General features: G+C 41.4%; 2 protein-coding genes across 2 annotated transcripts in view; one reads left to right on the top strand and one right to left on the bottom strand.

Annotated features, from left to right (window-relative positions):
• The window catches only part of adam22 (ADAM metallopeptidase domain 22), a 61,639-nt gene that overhangs the window by 35,276 nt on the left and 9,485 nt on the right, over positions 1-16,878 (top strand). Inside the window, exons 7-25 of the mRNA XM_076737461.1 lie at positions 4,361-4,427; positions 4,597-4,673; positions 5,290-5,364; positions 5,731-5,802; positions 7,375-7,541; positions 7,630-7,714; positions 7,976-8,066; positions 8,197-8,248; positions 12,362-12,461; positions 12,551-12,622; positions 13,418-13,510; positions 13,898-13,978; positions 14,079-14,129; positions 14,243-14,306; positions 14,452-14,557; positions 14,645-14,764; positions 15,052-15,220; positions 15,596-15,707; positions 16,498-16,588. Of these exons, the coding sequence (XP_076593576.1) occupies positions 4,361-4,427; positions 4,597-4,673; positions 5,290-5,364; positions 5,731-5,802; positions 7,375-7,541; positions 7,630-7,714; positions 7,976-8,066; positions 8,197-8,248; positions 12,362-12,461; positions 12,551-12,622; positions 13,418-13,510; positions 13,898-13,978; positions 14,079-14,129; positions 14,243-14,306; positions 14,452-14,557; positions 14,645-14,764; positions 15,052-15,220; positions 15,596-15,707; positions 16,498-16,588 (1,745 nt within the window). The remainder of the gene's footprint in view (positions 1-4,360; positions 4,428-4,596; positions 4,674-5,289; positions 5,365-5,730; positions 5,803-7,374; positions 7,542-7,629; positions 7,715-7,975; positions 8,067-8,196; positions 8,249-12,361; positions 12,462-12,550; positions 12,623-13,417; positions 13,511-13,897; positions 13,979-14,078; positions 14,130-14,242; positions 14,307-14,451; positions 14,558-14,644; positions 14,765-15,051; positions 15,221-15,595; positions 15,708-16,497; positions 16,589-16,878) is intronic.
• cldn12 (claudin 12) lies at positions 124-4,097 on the bottom strand. Its single transcript, XM_076737463.1, has 3 exons — positions 3,926-4,097; positions 2,235-2,490; positions 124-2,139 (listed from the first exon to the last, which is right to left on the bottom strand). Exons 2-3 carry the CDS (start codon positions 2,451-2,453, stop codon positions 1,345-1,347), a joined length of 1,014 nt encoding a protein of 337 aa, XP_076593578.1. The 5' UTR covers positions 2,454-2,490; positions 3,926-4,097; the 3' UTR covers positions 124-1,344.

Genomic DNA, 16,878 nt, shown 5'->3' with positions numbered 1-16,878 from the left:
TTCTCACGTGACTTCTTTCAGCATAAATTAAGATATTGTGATTCTATTTTGTTGCAATCACCTGCATTATTTTAAAGCTGTTTTGTTAGTGTTAACCCAGCACACAGTAAACAGGAACACAGATGAATTGTGATTTATGTTTTAATAAAAACCAAAAAAAGATGACAGTGTAGAAAAACATTTCATTGACCTTAACATTACAGAACAACACCATGAACACATTAGACTTTGAAGAAATATTGATCAGTGCTCATGATGCAAAACATACAAAAGGCAAGATTTAAGCTAAATTAAATTTGGCTTAATGACAAGCATGCTCAGAACATTTTAGTCATCTCATCAATGAGCTGACATGTTGCGTGTAGATGAATAGCACTCTCAGCTGACATGTTGCTTAGTGTTCTTAGTGGCTTCTTCTTTTTTTTTTTTTTTTTAACAAACACTTATAAAAGTACGTGTTCCAGTAACTGATTTAGTGAAGTGTTAGAAAAGTCTAAAGGCTAGCAAAGTCAGCGAACAAAGGCAACGTACACAGTATTCACATAATTAGTGCATTAAAAACATTAACAGCTGCTCTTCACAGGCACTGTGACATTACAACGATGTAATAACATGTTACACAACAGACACAAACAGGTGAGTCAGTTAGTAGTTGTTCAAAACCACAGCATTTAAAGGTGATGACAGTCAGTGTTTTGTTCAGGAGCGATAACAGAAGACCTCCCTACTCTAATGTTTACACAAGCAAAAGTGATTTGTATGAATGTAATGGGCTCGACATTAATCAGTGTAACAGAAAAATATAATTTTGCTGACTAGCTGTCCCTAGTTTTATGACATCCAGCATAATAATTATAATTTACAGTAAGCCACTTACCAAAGAGTTTGCTTGTAGCAAGTAGCTTTGGTCCATTAACTACTTAACCAAGTCAGGAGCTATTGCTTGGTGGCCCTAAATCTGCTGGTAAAATAGTAAAAAAAAAAAAATGTTGGTTGAGGCATCCATCAGTAGTTTTGGCAGCAAATAATGTGATTTTCCTCCATTTCTACAATATTACGCTGAATATAGTGTTGTTTGCATCAATACTTTAGTGATTTTCATTTTAAAGAAAATCTCATCTTTCATACCTTCATAGTACCTCCAGGGTTTCATCTCCTATAATCAGTAATTTGCAGACCTGGACTGACTGGTTGAATTCTTGAAACTATCACTCCAGATACCGTAAATAGCCTTCATATCATTAACTTTCATCCATCATACTCTATTAGTTTTATCAGGGGTGAACTGCAAGTAGGTTCAGGACAGAAGCCTTCAATGTGCTGATGATGTCAGCATCTCCTCTCTTACTGTGCCTGTGTCAGTACGGGGATGTCGATCTCTATGGCAGACATCCGTGAGCGGGAAGAGTGGCGGTGGCCTACGTAGCTGGATGCGTAGCCCTGAGAAGGAGCATAACTCTGTGAAGGAGCGTAGCTGTAGGCCTGGGTCCCTCCCACCTCTGAACCATACCCCTCTGGAGCAGAAATCTGAGACATGTACATCTGTGGTGGTGCAGGGGCGATCACACTTTGTGCATAGCCCTGGGTAGGCAGATATGGCTGGCTGTCAATCACTGTGGGAGGAAACGTCTGTGGTGGGAAAGGCTGAGGACCATAAACTGGCGAAGGAGGATATCCGTTGGCAGTAAGAGGCTGGGTGGACAGAGAGGTAGGCATGGAGGGCAAGGGCAACCAGAAGGGTGAAGGCAACTTTTTACACATACAGTACCACATGAACATCAGCAGGGAGGCTAGCATTAGTCCTCCAGAGCAACCTATAGATACATACACAGCAAAGCCATCACAGAAAATGTTGTCATATCTGATGTTCATCTCCTTGGTGCGAAACAGGAACCACACTGAGGGTGCGAGGGCGATAGCTCCACCAAGGAACAAGAACATCCCTGCCACTAGGTGACAGCCTGCACTGTTGACCAGGAATCTGATGGTCTTAATGTCTGGTTCAGGCTTATCTGAGCAGCAGCAGGTCTTACACATTCCTGACATGCACAGTAGCAAGGCTACAGAGCCGAGCAGCAGGCCTGTAGGCAGACAGAACTGCAGGAGCCGCAGATCCAGCTGGTCCACTTTAGAGTACCACTGGAAACACAAGAAGACATGATTGCTGTTAGGACAATTTAGGGCATAAAAGTGAAAAGCAAAAGCAGAAGACAGCAAATTTCTTCAAGTAATACCTCTGAATCATAGTAGTAACATCCTGAATAGCCATCCTGTTTCACACATTTAGCCCACAGCCCATCATACATGCTGATATTCTTGGCGTTACGATTGAAGGTGACAAGTCTTGTTATGCGCCACTGTGGGATTAATGCTGCCACAGCAATCCCTCCCACAGACACAAAGGCAATGATGAAGGCAAAAGCGTTGGTAGCGTGGATGTCCCGGCACGACATGGTGGGTGCTGACAGGAACTAAGGTCACAAGGAGTTCCTGTTTGAATAGATGAAGAAAGGAAGTCAAGAGAGAGAGAAGTGGCTGGTCAGTGCAGTGGAAAGCGATGGGACCACAATTTGGCTACAGTAAATCAGTTTTCTTTTCACAGAACTCTGGATCATATGAAAAAAGACGTGGTTATACAAGTTTCTCCAAATGGCCCCATTACTAGTGAAGTAAGCTAACTGTGCCACGGACTGACCTAGCTATGGGCAACCCCCCTGTATTTCTATTCACCACAGTGTAGTTGACCCAATATCTGCTGTCCCCGAGAAACAATGCTCTCATTTCATTAGCAAACAAAGTGGGAATGACTTGGGGGCTGAGCTTGCTGGGCAAGTGTGTATACTGCAGTGCATACACTGTACAGCTAAACAATGAGCAAGTGGGGTTTCTTTCTGTGACAGCATGCAGCAGTGACTGGCCATGGTTGTGAGGAAGCTTGACTTTAAGAAACTACTACATACTATTATACAGTCGTGTCCTGATAGTTGCATTTTGTTGTTTTCATACTTAAGTCAGCAAACTTCACGCTTTTAGCTGACATAAAATGCAGCCACTGTTTTGGAGTTGATTTAAGATTTACTGATTGTGTATAAAGCACTTCATGGGCAGGCTCCTAGCTCTTTTATGACCTGCTGATCCTACACAAACTAAAGTGAAGCTTCAGGCCAGGCTCTGCGGGCTGTTAATAATGTATGTATGCTAGTTCATAACTAAAGGTGAGCAGGTTGTTCCAGTTTGGACCCCTCACGCCTGTCACTGGTCCAGTTGTAATATAGATTATCATTTGTTAATGTTACTCCTCACTCACAGTTATTTTAGGGCTGTGTGTTGTCATTTGTTTCTTTTAATGCAGTCATCATAGTAGTGCAGGATTATATACAGCAGCAGCGGTCAACGATTACTGCATCATCCCGATAACACTGTCAGACAATACACTGACTATGACCATGACAGTATGACTAGAAATACTCGCTGTTATGCCGAAATTATGGGTTTAACTTTACACCATGACCGAGGAATAACAGGTGTTCAGGAAACTCTTATTGTATTCAACAGCTTGCCGGATAACATTAGTCAGCTAGGCTAACTCAACGGTTTCACAAGCTAGCTAGCCAGCTCATTCAGTATACATAGCTCTTCTAGCCTGTTGCCTTAACTGTAAAACACATATGAACTACGTATAACGACACATACCAAATACAAAAATCTATCGGAGAGTGTAACAAAAAAAAGAATAAGACCTGTGTGGAACGAATGCGCTGCCTAACCGTAAATTAACATTTAAACTACCGACACGACAGTTCGTTACGTTAGCCACCTAGCTAGCGGATGGATACAAAGTTAGCATAACAGCAACCTGTTGCGTCCCGAATTCCTCAATGTGAAGCCCAGACACTACAGCTACATTAAACACAGAGTACCATACCTTATACGTCCCGCAGTTCACTCGCGTTTAGATCGATGATGGTGGCATCTCAGCGTTGTCCTCCTTTATACTTTTGAACCTAGCTAAACAACCCAGAGCCTTTTCACTGAATTACAGTAGATAGGAGCGTAAACAGGATGTTCCTGTGTGGGAGCCCTCAGCGTTGTCTCACAGGTGGTTCACGCATGCGTTCTCGATATCCTTGATTACAACTATCAGATTTTTCTTAAATGACGCAGAGCATTGAAATCATATAGATGACAAAATTATTTACAAACTGAAAATCAAAAGTTGATTGAGTAATCATTCAGAAGTAATGAGGTAAGAGAAGGTAGCACAAGACAATAGATGCAAACATTGTCCATTTTCAGACACTTTACCACAGGTAAGCCGGACTGTGATCTGTGATTGAATTCCTCTTTTTGTGTCTTTCAGGGAGATGTACGCATTCACATGATCTATAAATCTACAGGGCAAGAAGGATTTAATGATCTCCTCAATGGTAAGATGATGGCTGGAGACCTGAGGAGGAATTTAATCTGCGATTGATGTTTATTAAAAAAGTTGTGAAATTCATTTTCATGTATTTGTGTTAATAATAAAAAGTGCCTGACTGTTTTGGATAGGTAGTGTGCATGAATAGTGATTGCAATGACTGTGTCTTTTCCTAGGTGATCTTCCAGAGCCACCTTTTCCCAGCCCTCCATTCCCCGGGTCAAAAGTTGTGCACCGGAGAACGAAAAGACAGGTGTGACGTCTGTGCATGCGCATTTGTTGGAAAATCATCACCATGAGCAGAGGGAAGCTGATCGACTCGTGTTGACTTAATTTTATGATGTACACATTTGTTTGAGTCAGTGCAAGATGAAGAGACAATTATGCTCTGAATGCTGAACCTGAGTACGTCGTGTCCTGCCTTTATGTTTTCTGTTAATTTGCAAAGCTGAAGAGAGAGCGCTCTCCCCTCGCTCTCCTCTCACACAACAGCTCTCCACCCCTTTTTCTTCTTTTTCATGAAATATTTACCTTGAGAGTAGAGGCTGTTTCCAGCCTTGTCTTTTCTCAGACACAGTCAGACATCTGCAGCTGTCTGTCTCTCAGTCCTCAGAGCTGCTCTCATCTTTATTTGGAATTTGGAAAACAGACAAACATAGTTTAGCTTTGCAAAGTTCATCCCTATTGATTTGTCTTTTCTTTTTTTTCTCTGTGACGCATGAGACATGACTTGATCTTTGTGTTTGCTGTGTGTGCTGTTGATGTTGAAAAGTCCCAGTTTAGGATGGAAAAATGGGTGTCTGTCTGTCTGTCCTTTAAGTTTTTATGTTGTTATGAGAACAAAGGCAAACTGTGTTGTTTCTTCTCAGGTTTCACATGTGTCACGAAGTGTAAAGGATGAGACCAAATACATAGAGTTGATGGTGATCAATGACCATTTAATGGTAAGCTTTTAACTGTGTAGATATGGTATGGATATACAATTGAATTAAATTGATCAGATCTCAGTACAGAATGCTGGGTGGGCTGAGAGTCAACAGTCTAAATGCAGGTGCCCCAAGTGCTTGTACTCATGAGGAACTCCGGATATGACCTTTATTATGCATAAAACAGACAGTTTGGTCTGGCCTGACTAAAATCCACCGAAACTGAAAATGTTTTATCCAAAATAAAGGTGATATGTGGAGCGAGTCAAACATGTAGACACTGGCTCCTTTCACACATTTAAATGGCTTAAAATGAATTTGTTCCAGATTATGAATGCAGGTTTTATTTGTTTCCTTTCCATCCCTCTCTGTCTCTCTCTTCAGTACAAGAAGCATCGGCTTTCCGTTGGGCACACGAATAACTATGCTAAGTCAGTGGTCAATATGGCTGACATGGTAAGAATTGTATTGATCTCCTTCTTGGAAAGCTTGCCGCAAGCACTCCCAGGTATTAGAGCTGAGCGCACATTGCACTGATTTCTCATTTAACCAACCTCACTCTCTACATTTAAAGCCTCTCATGGCCCATAATGTGCTGCCAGCAGCCATTAACCAGCCAGTCATGAGTTTCCAGGTTTCAGAGGACTGAAACAGCAGTGACATCCCAACAGTACTGAGGCAGATGTTTGAATGATTCATTATTTGTCGTCACATCTGTCTGCTGTGCTACTGAAATCTAACCGGCTATAAGGTCATGACTGTAAGATGATAGGCTGGTGAAGCTGGAGAAAGGTCATGCTTTTTGTCGTGCCCTTGAAGAGGATCATATGAAGCAGACTCTATTTGGGAAGTACACATTGATTTCCACATACGAGTATAGTTGCCTTTTTTTCCCCAGTGTGTGCCCTGCTGCATGGCACTGAGGTCACTCTGAATGTGGCATCAGATGGTAAATATTACGACAGTTAGAAATATACAGTCAAAATTAATAGGAGTAGGACTTTATTGTCAGTAAACTATGTCCTTGTTTGGAAAAGGAATCATCACAGTTGTCACATGCAGGAAACATCTGTCACCAGAGCTACTGATAGATGCCGTGTTCATTCACTTACAACATATTATATATTATACTTGTATAACATTCCCAAAACAATTAGCATGTCCTGCAAAGTAAATAGCACGTTCCCTTTCAATCAATTGGCATGTGCACATAAGGGTAGGAGAAAAAACAAATTCATTTAGTTATTTTAAACTTCAAGATGAGACTTTCACTCTCAACAAATACATTTAGCTTTGGGAAAAAATTCTTTTGCTCATTGTGCAGTTTTAAAATGTTGCTTCATGTTGTGCAAAGTGAGCTAAGATATGTAGCTTGTGGCTTGTATATGTTTTCAGTTTAGGAAAAGGAGCCTAAGTCTTTTTTTATAGTGTAACAGATGGAATAGCTTTTCATCCAGATGGTTCTTCTGAAAATCGGACGCTAAGCTCTGTGACAGGAATGCATAGCAGCACAAACTAGGCTAGGACAGCTCTTAATGTGCACAAACCGAGGTGGTGCAGATGGGTGGGGTTGGAGGGGCCGGACTGCGATTGAACCATGTGCATATCACTGACCGCTTCCTCTCTGCTCTGTCAGCTTTGTCTTGAGACTATTGGCATTCAGCTTAAACAAAGAGGCTTTGCTCTTGTCCTGTTCTCTGGGGTTTGTCTGCCCCTGTACCCTGATAGATTTCCACCTGATGAAAGCAAACATCTTTATTTGCCATCCAGTTCGCTCCCTCTGCGTCCTTCAGGCTGTTACTCTTGTTGACTCCGTCTAGCCGCCTGCAATGTGCTGCTGTCTGGCGGCAGGATCATATTGATCATACTGACTGTTTGCCTGGTGCTGTTTCAACGAGCAGTTGGAGATGTTGATTAATATGAAGCATAGCAGTCACTTTGATATCGATCAGGCCGTGTCATTGGTTTGTTTGTGTGTTGACTTTCCAAACACAACCTGCTGATTTTAAATGTACTCATATTCCTCAGATTTTCAAGGAACAGCTTAACACCCGGATCGTGCTGGTTGCCATGGAAACGTGGTCAGCTGACAACAAGTTCAACATTGACGAAGACCCCATGGTGACGCTGAAGGAGTTCATGAAGTACCGAAAAGACTTCATCAAGGAGAAGTGTGACTCTGTGCACCTCTTCTCGTGAGTGTGAACATTAAGGAGGATTCTCTCGTGTGTTCAGTGCTCCGGCGTCTTTTTCATTAAACACATGACGCTCTCTTCTCATCAGAGGGAATCGTTTCCATAGCAGCTGGGGAGGCGCTTCCTATATGGGAGGAGTTTGCTCCCTGACTAAAGGAGGGGGAGTCAATGAGGTGAGTCTTGAAATAGATTAAAAGTTACAGATTTCCCCAAATTCCAAAACTGGCTGTCAGTCCATCATCCAGCAGACAGAGGATGAACACAGCATGGTGTACAGTTACGTTGCCTAACCTCTTGGAGAACCACTCTTAATTAATGAGGCATATTTACATTTTCTGCATGTCAGTACCGCAATACTGTGCACTTCTTTGAGTTAAATACTGTAGTTCATTTTTATCTGTCCATCTGTGTCTTCATGTTTGTCTCTTCATCAGTACGGCAAAACAGATGAGATGGCCATCACCCTCGCTCAGTCTCTTGGACAGAACATCGGTATCTTCTCTGACAAGAAGAGGATCCTGAATGGTACACAGTTAGACCTCAATGAGTCCTTTGTTACTCACATTTTCTAACTCTTCCAACACTTCTCGCTCATGAGCCTCCGTTTAATGCGATGGCAACATGTCAATGTGTGTGTGCTTTTTTTTTTTTCCAGGCGAATGCAAGTGTGATGACCGCTGGTCAGGCTGCATCATGGATGATGTTGGGTAAGTTACTTTTTAAGTATATGTTTACCCATAACATATATGGGTTTAAATATATGTTTATTTTTAAGTATATTTTTGCCCAGAACACTTTATGAAGAAAATCCGACTTTGATGAAACATTGTCCATTGGAATAGATTTGTGTTTTATAGATATCAGAGTTCTCCCAACAACATCAGAGTTGGATACACTGCTGCGCTGCACTGGCTTCAATGCCAACGTCACACTTAACTGAAAAGAAAAAGACAAAAAAATTGCATATTTGTTTGCAAAAGAATGTATTCACTTATCTCATGACACTTTCCACAGCAATGACAATAATAACAGTAACAGATGCAATAATAATACAAGTATAACTAAGAATAAAATAGATTGTAGTATATGTATGATAGTATATGTATATAATACCAATAATATGTATAGAATAATAATAGAAATATGACTAATAATAATAACAGCAGCAGTGGGCGTCAAGCAGGACCATGGCAGTAGGCGCAACCATGATTCACAATCCAGGCACAGCCACGATCCACAAGACAAGAAAGCGGGGGGCAGAGGAGCTCAGTGTATCATGGGAGGGAGGTCCTCCGGCAGTCTGTGCCTAAAATCTAGCAGCATAACTAGAGGCTGGTCCAAGACCAGTCTGAGCAGCCCTAACTGTGAGCTTTGTAAGCCTCCTCTTCTCACCAAAGATTTAAATGAGATCTGATACAAAGATAGTGAAACGTTTACGGATTCATTCGTATAGAATTTAAACAAAGATATATTTTCTTATGTATCTCAAATCAGGTAAAAGTTGATTCCATTTTCTAATCTTTTTAAATGGAATAACCTAAATATTTGCTTGCAGCAGGTTTATTTTGTTGTCTTGAACCAGACATCAGGTCACAATCAAAACATACGCACAGTAACAGAACAGCACTGAACAAACTAGACAAACAGGACTCATGAGACTAAGCTACACAGTAGTACATCAAACACACGCACACACACACAAACACACACTATGCCAGCATTAGCTGTATGTTAGACTAATTATGTGGGTTTCTAAAATGTGACCTGATTATTCATCTATTTATCAGTGTAAATATGCTGATATCAGTGTCTCCATCCTCTTGAGTGTTGTTGCAGTTTGATAGTCCGCCACTAGGTGTCAGCCTGTGTTTATCCTCCATATGGCTTGTTTACATAACTTTATTGGGCTTCTTTCAAGAGTCATGTGTTATATAATGTTGCTTGCTAAGATTAGAAAATAGGTGTTAAATCAGTCTGTGTGTATTTTGTGTTTGCAGTTTCATGCAGAAATCGTGACAGTGTTTGTCTGAAAATGTGTTTGTGTACATTTGCAGTGTACATGCAGTACAAGCATGGCATTGTGCCACTGTGAGCATACAGATGAGACTGTGTGTTGTGTTTGTGATGTGTGCTTGTGTGTGTGTGTGTGTGTGTGTGTATACCCCTCTTCTTAAATACTTCTCGCGTTCCCCCTCTATCCCGAATGGGACAGCAGGTGAGCAGAAGCTTGGCTAGAACGTTGCCTGTGCTGTTTTGAACCAACTGGCTGCCTCGGAGGGGTTGTCAGTCATCACACCCTTTCCCATTTCATCCAACAGCACTACAGCCGCTGTGGCCCCAGCTTCACTTTTTACTCGAATGATATGAACAAATGCAGTTTGTTGTCCCGTGATTATACACTGGCTGTATTTGTCATAATCATTTTTGTACAATTTCACATGTACTTTATGTGTATTCTTTAGTTTTTGGCCGATGTCACCGACTGATCAACCAAGAAAAAGTTTGTTAATTTGATAAAGCTAATTATTAATAGGCTCCTTCTCCCTCCTGTCCTTTGAAAGTCAGGACTTTTCATCAGCTCTTTTTGTCCATGTCTAACCGATTGATACAGTCTGCAATGTCATTCTCATCTTAGGCCAATATTTGTCATATATCAATATCTCATTTCCCTGTAACAACAGTACCTCCCCTCTCTAACACTCCCTGTCCGGATAATACTCTATTGGGTTTCCATAATAAACCTGCTTTAATGTCATGCGGTCACATGACAGAGGACAGGTGATTCTTATGAGCCTGTCACCTGTGAATGGACCCGGCCCAGATCTGTTTTCTCTAAAATAAAGTCAATGGTATTTCAGACGCTTGTATTCAATGAGCAAACCTCAGTCATGCCCATTGACAGATGTTTCTTTTTATCCCTCAGCACCTGCATGTCTGATCAACCGAACCTGACTACTAACTATTTTCACATTCTTCACAGGGTATAGCTACTGTGTGTGTTTGTATGTCTGTGTGTGTGTGTGTTTGAGTGTCACTTTGTCTGTTCACATACATGTGTGTTTATTAATATTCAGTGTGTGTGTGTGTGTCAGTTTATTATGGACATAACTAACTGTAGTATGGATATTGCATATGGAAGAGTCCTACATGCATCAAGGTCGAGTTAGGATTTATAATTGTTTTATGTATATTCTGCAGGTTATTTTTCCTTTCTGTCTTTTTCTTTTGAAAGAATTGATTTTACCGTGAACAAACCAGGACAAAACCTGGAGTCTAATATCTTAAATGAAATATTTTCCGATCTGAAATATACTTTAACAAGGACAAGTACATTCACTACACTGTGAAACTGAGCATTGAATGCAAGCGAATGACTGTGGTTCAGACACTGCTATGCCAGCTAACCACCACTAGGTGGTGACAGGCTGATTGTGAAGGAATGAATGAGGGAAGAGAGAAAGATGTTATTAATGCTTTTTCTGGATACATGAGGTGCTTCAAGTAGACTCTTAATCTACACAATAGAGCTGAATAATACAGTAGTGTTTGAAATACATATTCTGATCTGCTGCGAAATGAAAAATCTTTGTCTTGGCTAAATAATAATAACATGAATGATAATAATTACCAGGTGGACTAATAGTACACATGGTAACAATTGTACTTCTTCTGGTAACCAGTGAGTCATTCAAGCACATTCCATCTTTGTCTCCACCCCCTATTCCTGTTTAAAAGGGGGAAAAACACTACAAGATTTTGACAAGATTAAGCAACATTAGAAATCAAAGACACAAATCCCACATGATCATCAGGACAACTTTAAACCTGATATGTTAGGAAATCTACCTGAAATATTGTAGTGTACTTCATCCATCATCCAAGCATCAATACTGGTTCCGTATACAACCAATATCCCTGTAGATGGCTCCATTTAGTGTCATTCATATCGAATAATGATGACCTCTCACAGCTCACAGTGAGTGTGTCTGTTATTGCATTGTCTCCTGTGCCGGCCCCGATGAGCCGCACTACCAGAATCACTAATTAAACATGTGCCAACAGCGTAATCAGCATTAATCCTGGTGGTGCAGTGGAAGATAATGACATTTAAGTGCTGCTGAGATGTGGGCTGATGTGGTTAAGAGCCTGAGAACAAACTGAAGATATTTGATTGTAATAAATTTGCTCAGATACTTCGGATGTTGACTGGGCTCCAGGTGAAGCATCATCATATTTTCACTGTAAGCATATCAAAGCAAGAACATGGAGCGTTTTAGGGTTAATGATGCCAGTCGTTACGGCTTGATTTCTGTTCTCTGAGTATCTTGTGAAATCAATGTGACCATTTAAGTGAAACAGTATCCCATGATAATGCAATAACTGTTGAAAAGTGGATCATCCACAATACTCAAGTTCATTTCCAGGACAAACTCATAAATGCATCTTACTGTAGAATCCATTTCCGTCCTACACATTATCTCAATATGATCCTCATGACCCTAGCTATACTGTATATCTACCTCCATGTTATAGTAAGGATCTCCTCTGAACTGTGAGTATGGTAAACCTGTAATAAAACCTGAAAAATTCATGTGTCTGTAAAAAATGCAAAATGTTTTAAGTATGACGAAAACTGCTACGACAGCCTACTTACAGCACTGCAATTAAATGTGTGGAATGCAAAGTCAGTTTGTGTGGTTAAGAACATTTGAAATGTATATGTTTTTCCACCTGTTAAGTGTTTTTATCCTGTATTGTGTTTTTCGGGAGCAAGCCCTCCTCTCTCCCAGTATTACCTGAGCATGCTCTGGCATTTACAGTTTCTACCTGCCCAAGAGGTTCTCCGACTGCAACGTGGAGGAGTACCATAACTTTCTAAACAGTGGTGGAGGAGCCTGTCTGTTCAACAAACCTCTGAAGGCACGTCACATTCATGCATATACTCACATATATAGGACCAGTGTCACTTTAGTAGTTTGAATATTAATTCTGCCCTTTTCCTCTCTCAGCTGTTGGACCCTCCGGTGTGTGGAAATGGCTTCGTAGAGCCAGGAGAGGAGTGTGACTGTGGCAGCCCAGCGGTAAGTTCCAGATGAGCCTGGATAGATGCTAATGATAATAATGATGACAATAATATACGACATACAAGTGCTTAACAACAAAGAAATCATATGCACCAAGTGCTTTACATAAAATAAGACAGAATGAACATAAAAACTGTGGTAGAAAATGAATAGAAAATAACATAACAGCAGGGTAGAATGCCATAATTAATGTGACAAAAGATAGAGAACAAACCCCACTTGATAATAATAGTAGTGAAAGTTACATTAAATATAAGGATGGAAATACAATACAGATAACAGAGAAAATAAAACCCACTGAGTAATAACAATAAAATAAAGGTAAAAACAGAGTACATAGAATGCATACAATTGAGTAAAATACAACATTTAAAAGACGTACAGCAGTGCACAAGTGCAAGGCAAAGCGCAAACTAGAGTTTCAGGTCTGTATGAGGAAAGTCACAGCTGGCTAAAGGCAATATTGATGAGAAATGTTTTTAGCTTTCTTGCACAAATATTTGCAAGCTGCTTATCTTATGGCTACAGGTCGTGTGCTCCAGAGCTTTGGGGCGTAATTGACAAAGGCTGCATCCCCAATTTTCTTTCAGCTGTTGCTGGAAAGGTCATTTAGAGGAATTCATTTTATTGGTGAAATCATAGCGCCAGTTATTGCCTGATCGTAGAGTTTGTCCAGCGAGACCTCTGTTTAAATGGATTGTACTGTTTGAGTGATGAGATAATATGTGACGGAAACACCTCACATCAAGGCAAAAGAAGACAGCTGAGAGCAGCTTCCTGTTTGTGTTTCAGGAGTGTGCCAGAGAGGGAGGGACCTGCTGCAACAAGTGCACCCTGACGCAAGGCTCCAAGTGTAGTGACGGACTCTGCTGCAACAACTGCCAGGTACAGAACAGACGACAGCTGCACCTGTCATCCTCTGCTGGGGTGTCGATCAGGTAACAAAGGGGTACTAACTACGCATTGCACCAGGCTGAAGGAGGAGTCCCAAAAGAGTATGCCTTTGTGGTCCTCAAGTGGCCATTTCCACTTGGATTTCTTTGAATTTTATGTTTCTCTGGTTTTGAAACAGCTAACAAATGAAGTTGCTCATGATTACAGTCGAGATGCTGTAAAATCTAAAATCTGAGACCAACACAAACAAGTGACAATAAGTTTCAGCTACTTTTCCCCTGAGCATACAAAACCCAAAAATGCCGGTTTGAAAGTCCTAAACAGCCATTTACATGTCATAGATGTAGTCTGCTTCATCTTCATTGTATGCTGCTGCAGATGGAGTTCATGGGAGTTGTGTGTAGAGATGCAGTGAATGACTGCGACATCCCAGAAAACTGCACAGGCAACTCCAGCCAGGTGAGCATGAGCTTCCCCCAAACAGAGCTATAAATGTAATATTGGCTCAGACAGTATGTCACAGTGTCTCTGAGGGTTTTATATTGTTTGTGTTTTGCAGTGTCCACAAAATGTGCACAAGATGGATGGCTACACGTGTGAAAAGGACCAGGTGAGAGGTTTGACCAATGCTTTTTGGGTCTTATTGTATTTTACATTTAAGAAAGAAAAAAAGCTTTACTTCTGCACAGATGACATTTTTTGAGACTATATTTCTCTCTGCAGGGTCGCTGCTTCAATGGAAGGTGCAAAACCAAAGACAGACAGTGCAAGTACATTTGGGGAGAGAGTAAGTGTAGATTCCTATGTGCAAATCAGTTTTGTGTTGACAAATCTGAGCATGCAGCTTTCAGGATTAACACCTGTGGTAGAGATAAACTAAGCTACTGAGATGTGGATCTTAATGTTTGGTGTGTTTTGTTGTTTCTCCACAGAGGCGACAGCGGCCGACAAGTTCTGTTATGAGAAATTAAACATTGAAGGGACAGAGAAAGGCAACTGTGGGAAGGACAAAGACACCTGGATCCAGTGTAACAAACAGTGAGCCAGCCCTTTCTAAACCCTGCACAGTTCTATTATCATCTTATGTTGCTCTCCATGATCGTTGGTTGCATCTTTGGATTTCAGGGATGTTCACTGTGGGTATCTGCTGTGCTCCAACATCTCACCTGCTCCGCGACTGGGAGAGCTGCAGGGAGGGCTGACCTCTTTCTCAGTAGCCCGACACAGTGCTTCTCTGGACTGCAGGTACACATCACTGAGGGAAAACACTCAAAGCCCGAACCAGCAGCCCAAAAATGACTGTTTGTGATGTGTCCTCTACATCTCTGGGCTAGTTTTGCTTCCTGGTTCTGATTAAAAATACTGTGCACAACTGACAATAAGCATTTTCTTAGGAAAACACATATATATGACAAATAAAAGACATGCATAAGCTCATACCGACTGTGTTTACAGACAATGGCCTCATGTTTTTTAAACCAACATTTATGTGAATGTGAATTCTCATGTGAAGCGCTGTGTTTGTTGTTCAGTGGTGCTCACGTGCTGATCGATGGAGACACCGACCTGGGATACGTTGAGGATGGGACGGCCTGCGGGACAGACCGCGTCTGTTTCAATCACAAGTGTCTCCCCATCCAACAGTTCAACTTCAGCACCTGCCCTGGGACCACCGACAAGACCATCTGTTCTGGACATGGGGTACACACGCACACACGCACACACGCCAGCACTCAGCTGAAGCTGTTATAATGGATAGATCAATGTTATATTGGCTTTCTGATGTATCTACTAGGTGTTTGCATGTCCTCACTAATATCAGAGAGGTTACTCTGATTCCTTTTATTGACTATTCTGTCACAGACATCTATCTTAGGCCACACCTGAATTTAAACCTGAGATACAATTTAGGAAATCTCAGTAATCCTCAATAATTCAATAACCTTGTCAGTTAAATCCTGACAAGGTTTAATAGGCAGGGGTTCAATGTCCAAGTTTCAGATCACATCGTTAAAAACCTCGCAGTTATGGGACCAACAATGTGTTTTTTCCCTGTTCTTTGTCTTCTGGCTGTAGGTGTGCAGTAATGAGCTGAAGTGTGTGTGCTACCTGGGCTGGGCAGGAGAGGACTGTAACTCCACGTCTCCTCTCAGTTATCTCGTGGTGGGACCCACTGCCTCAGTTTCAGGTAGACATGTTGAACGCTCTCACTACTTGTTGCCCATATCCACAGCTCTCTTCATCTCACATTTTCTGCACCTGTCTTCTCTGTTCATTTTTCTCTGCTTCCCATAACTGTACCTCTCAACTCTGTTCACCCCACTTCATCTCTTTCAGTTCTTCTTTTAAAATCCCTCCCATTCACTATTGTTATGTTGAATATTTCAAGCTTATTTTTATGCTTTTTTGTTGCATTTCTTATTATTTTAGCTTCTGCGTTGGGTTCATGTCTGCTCATTAAAACCAGCTGCATTTGTATTCACTGAACCATGCATGTCGTTCTTTTTGTTTGTCATTATTTTCACACTCATTCTTTGTCGACAGGCCGATGTCTTTGACGGAGTGACTTGAGGTCAGATTTGAGTTCCTTTTCATTGTATTTGTCCTGTCTTTGATGTCATTTCCTGGTCCTCCTCCTCTCTCACCCCACCGTCAGCTCACCTCGGTCGGTTAATTTTGACTATTAATGAGTCAGAGAATAAGCATTTTTTTTAATGTTTTCCTGAATGGGAACCTACTGCACATGCAAGTTCCCCTCAGAGTCCTGCTGAGGGGTGACAGCAGTTTGGTTGTTCTCAGTTTTTGTCCCCCTTGTTCTCCTTTTACACTTTCCTGCTAAATGTACTGTGTTTTTGTGTTCTGCTGCAGTGTTTTGTGGTTTGTGTATCCCCTTGTGTCCACATGACTCAGGAAACAAGAGACACACATCCAATTAACACACATTCGGCACCCCACTCTCCTCTCTTCCTCTGTCTCAGGTATCACCAGTACCAACATCATCATCGGGGCCATCACAGGCTCCATCCTCTTCCTCGCCCTCATACTGGCTGTTACAGCCTGGTGTTACAAGTGAGTTTCTCTGCAGCCTGTGAGTGTGATGTTTTGTATCAGTGGTGGTCCCCCCCTTCCACCAGGGGTAGCTTGGAGAAATCTGAGGGGTCGTGACTCATGAGATGATTAACAGGATAGGAAAGAAAAAAAAAGCATGTGTCTTCTTCTTTGAAAAAACATTCAAACAAACCAAGATATAAAATCTGTCTTTGGTTGAAGTGGCCACAATAAACATGCAACCAGTGACACGTTAGAAGTTATTGCTTCATTTTAAGAGCTTAAAGTCAACAAGTCTGGGAATCACTGCT

This window comes from Chaetodon auriga, chromosome 8 (genome assembly GCF_051107435.1).
Source record: "Chaetodon auriga isolate fChaAug3 chromosome 8, fChaAug3.hap1, whole genome shotgun sequence".
Classification (NCBI taxonomy): Eukaryota; Metazoa; Chordata; class Actinopteri; order Chaetodontiformes; family Chaetodontidae; genus Chaetodon; species Chaetodon auriga.
Note: the sequence above shows the minus strand (reverse complement) of the source record. Positions and strands in the feature narration are given on the sequence as shown.

Bases quoted from the DNA above. Each gene is read 5' to 3' on its own strand.
- cldn12 (XM_076737463.1), bottom strand. From the start codon at position 2,453: ATGTCGTGCCGGGACATCCACGCTACCAACGCTTTTGCCTTCATCATT. The intron at 2,140-2,234 runs GTATTACTTGAA...TTGTGTTTCCAG, and splicing joins GTTACTACTATGATTCAGAG to TGGTACTCTAAAGTGGACCA.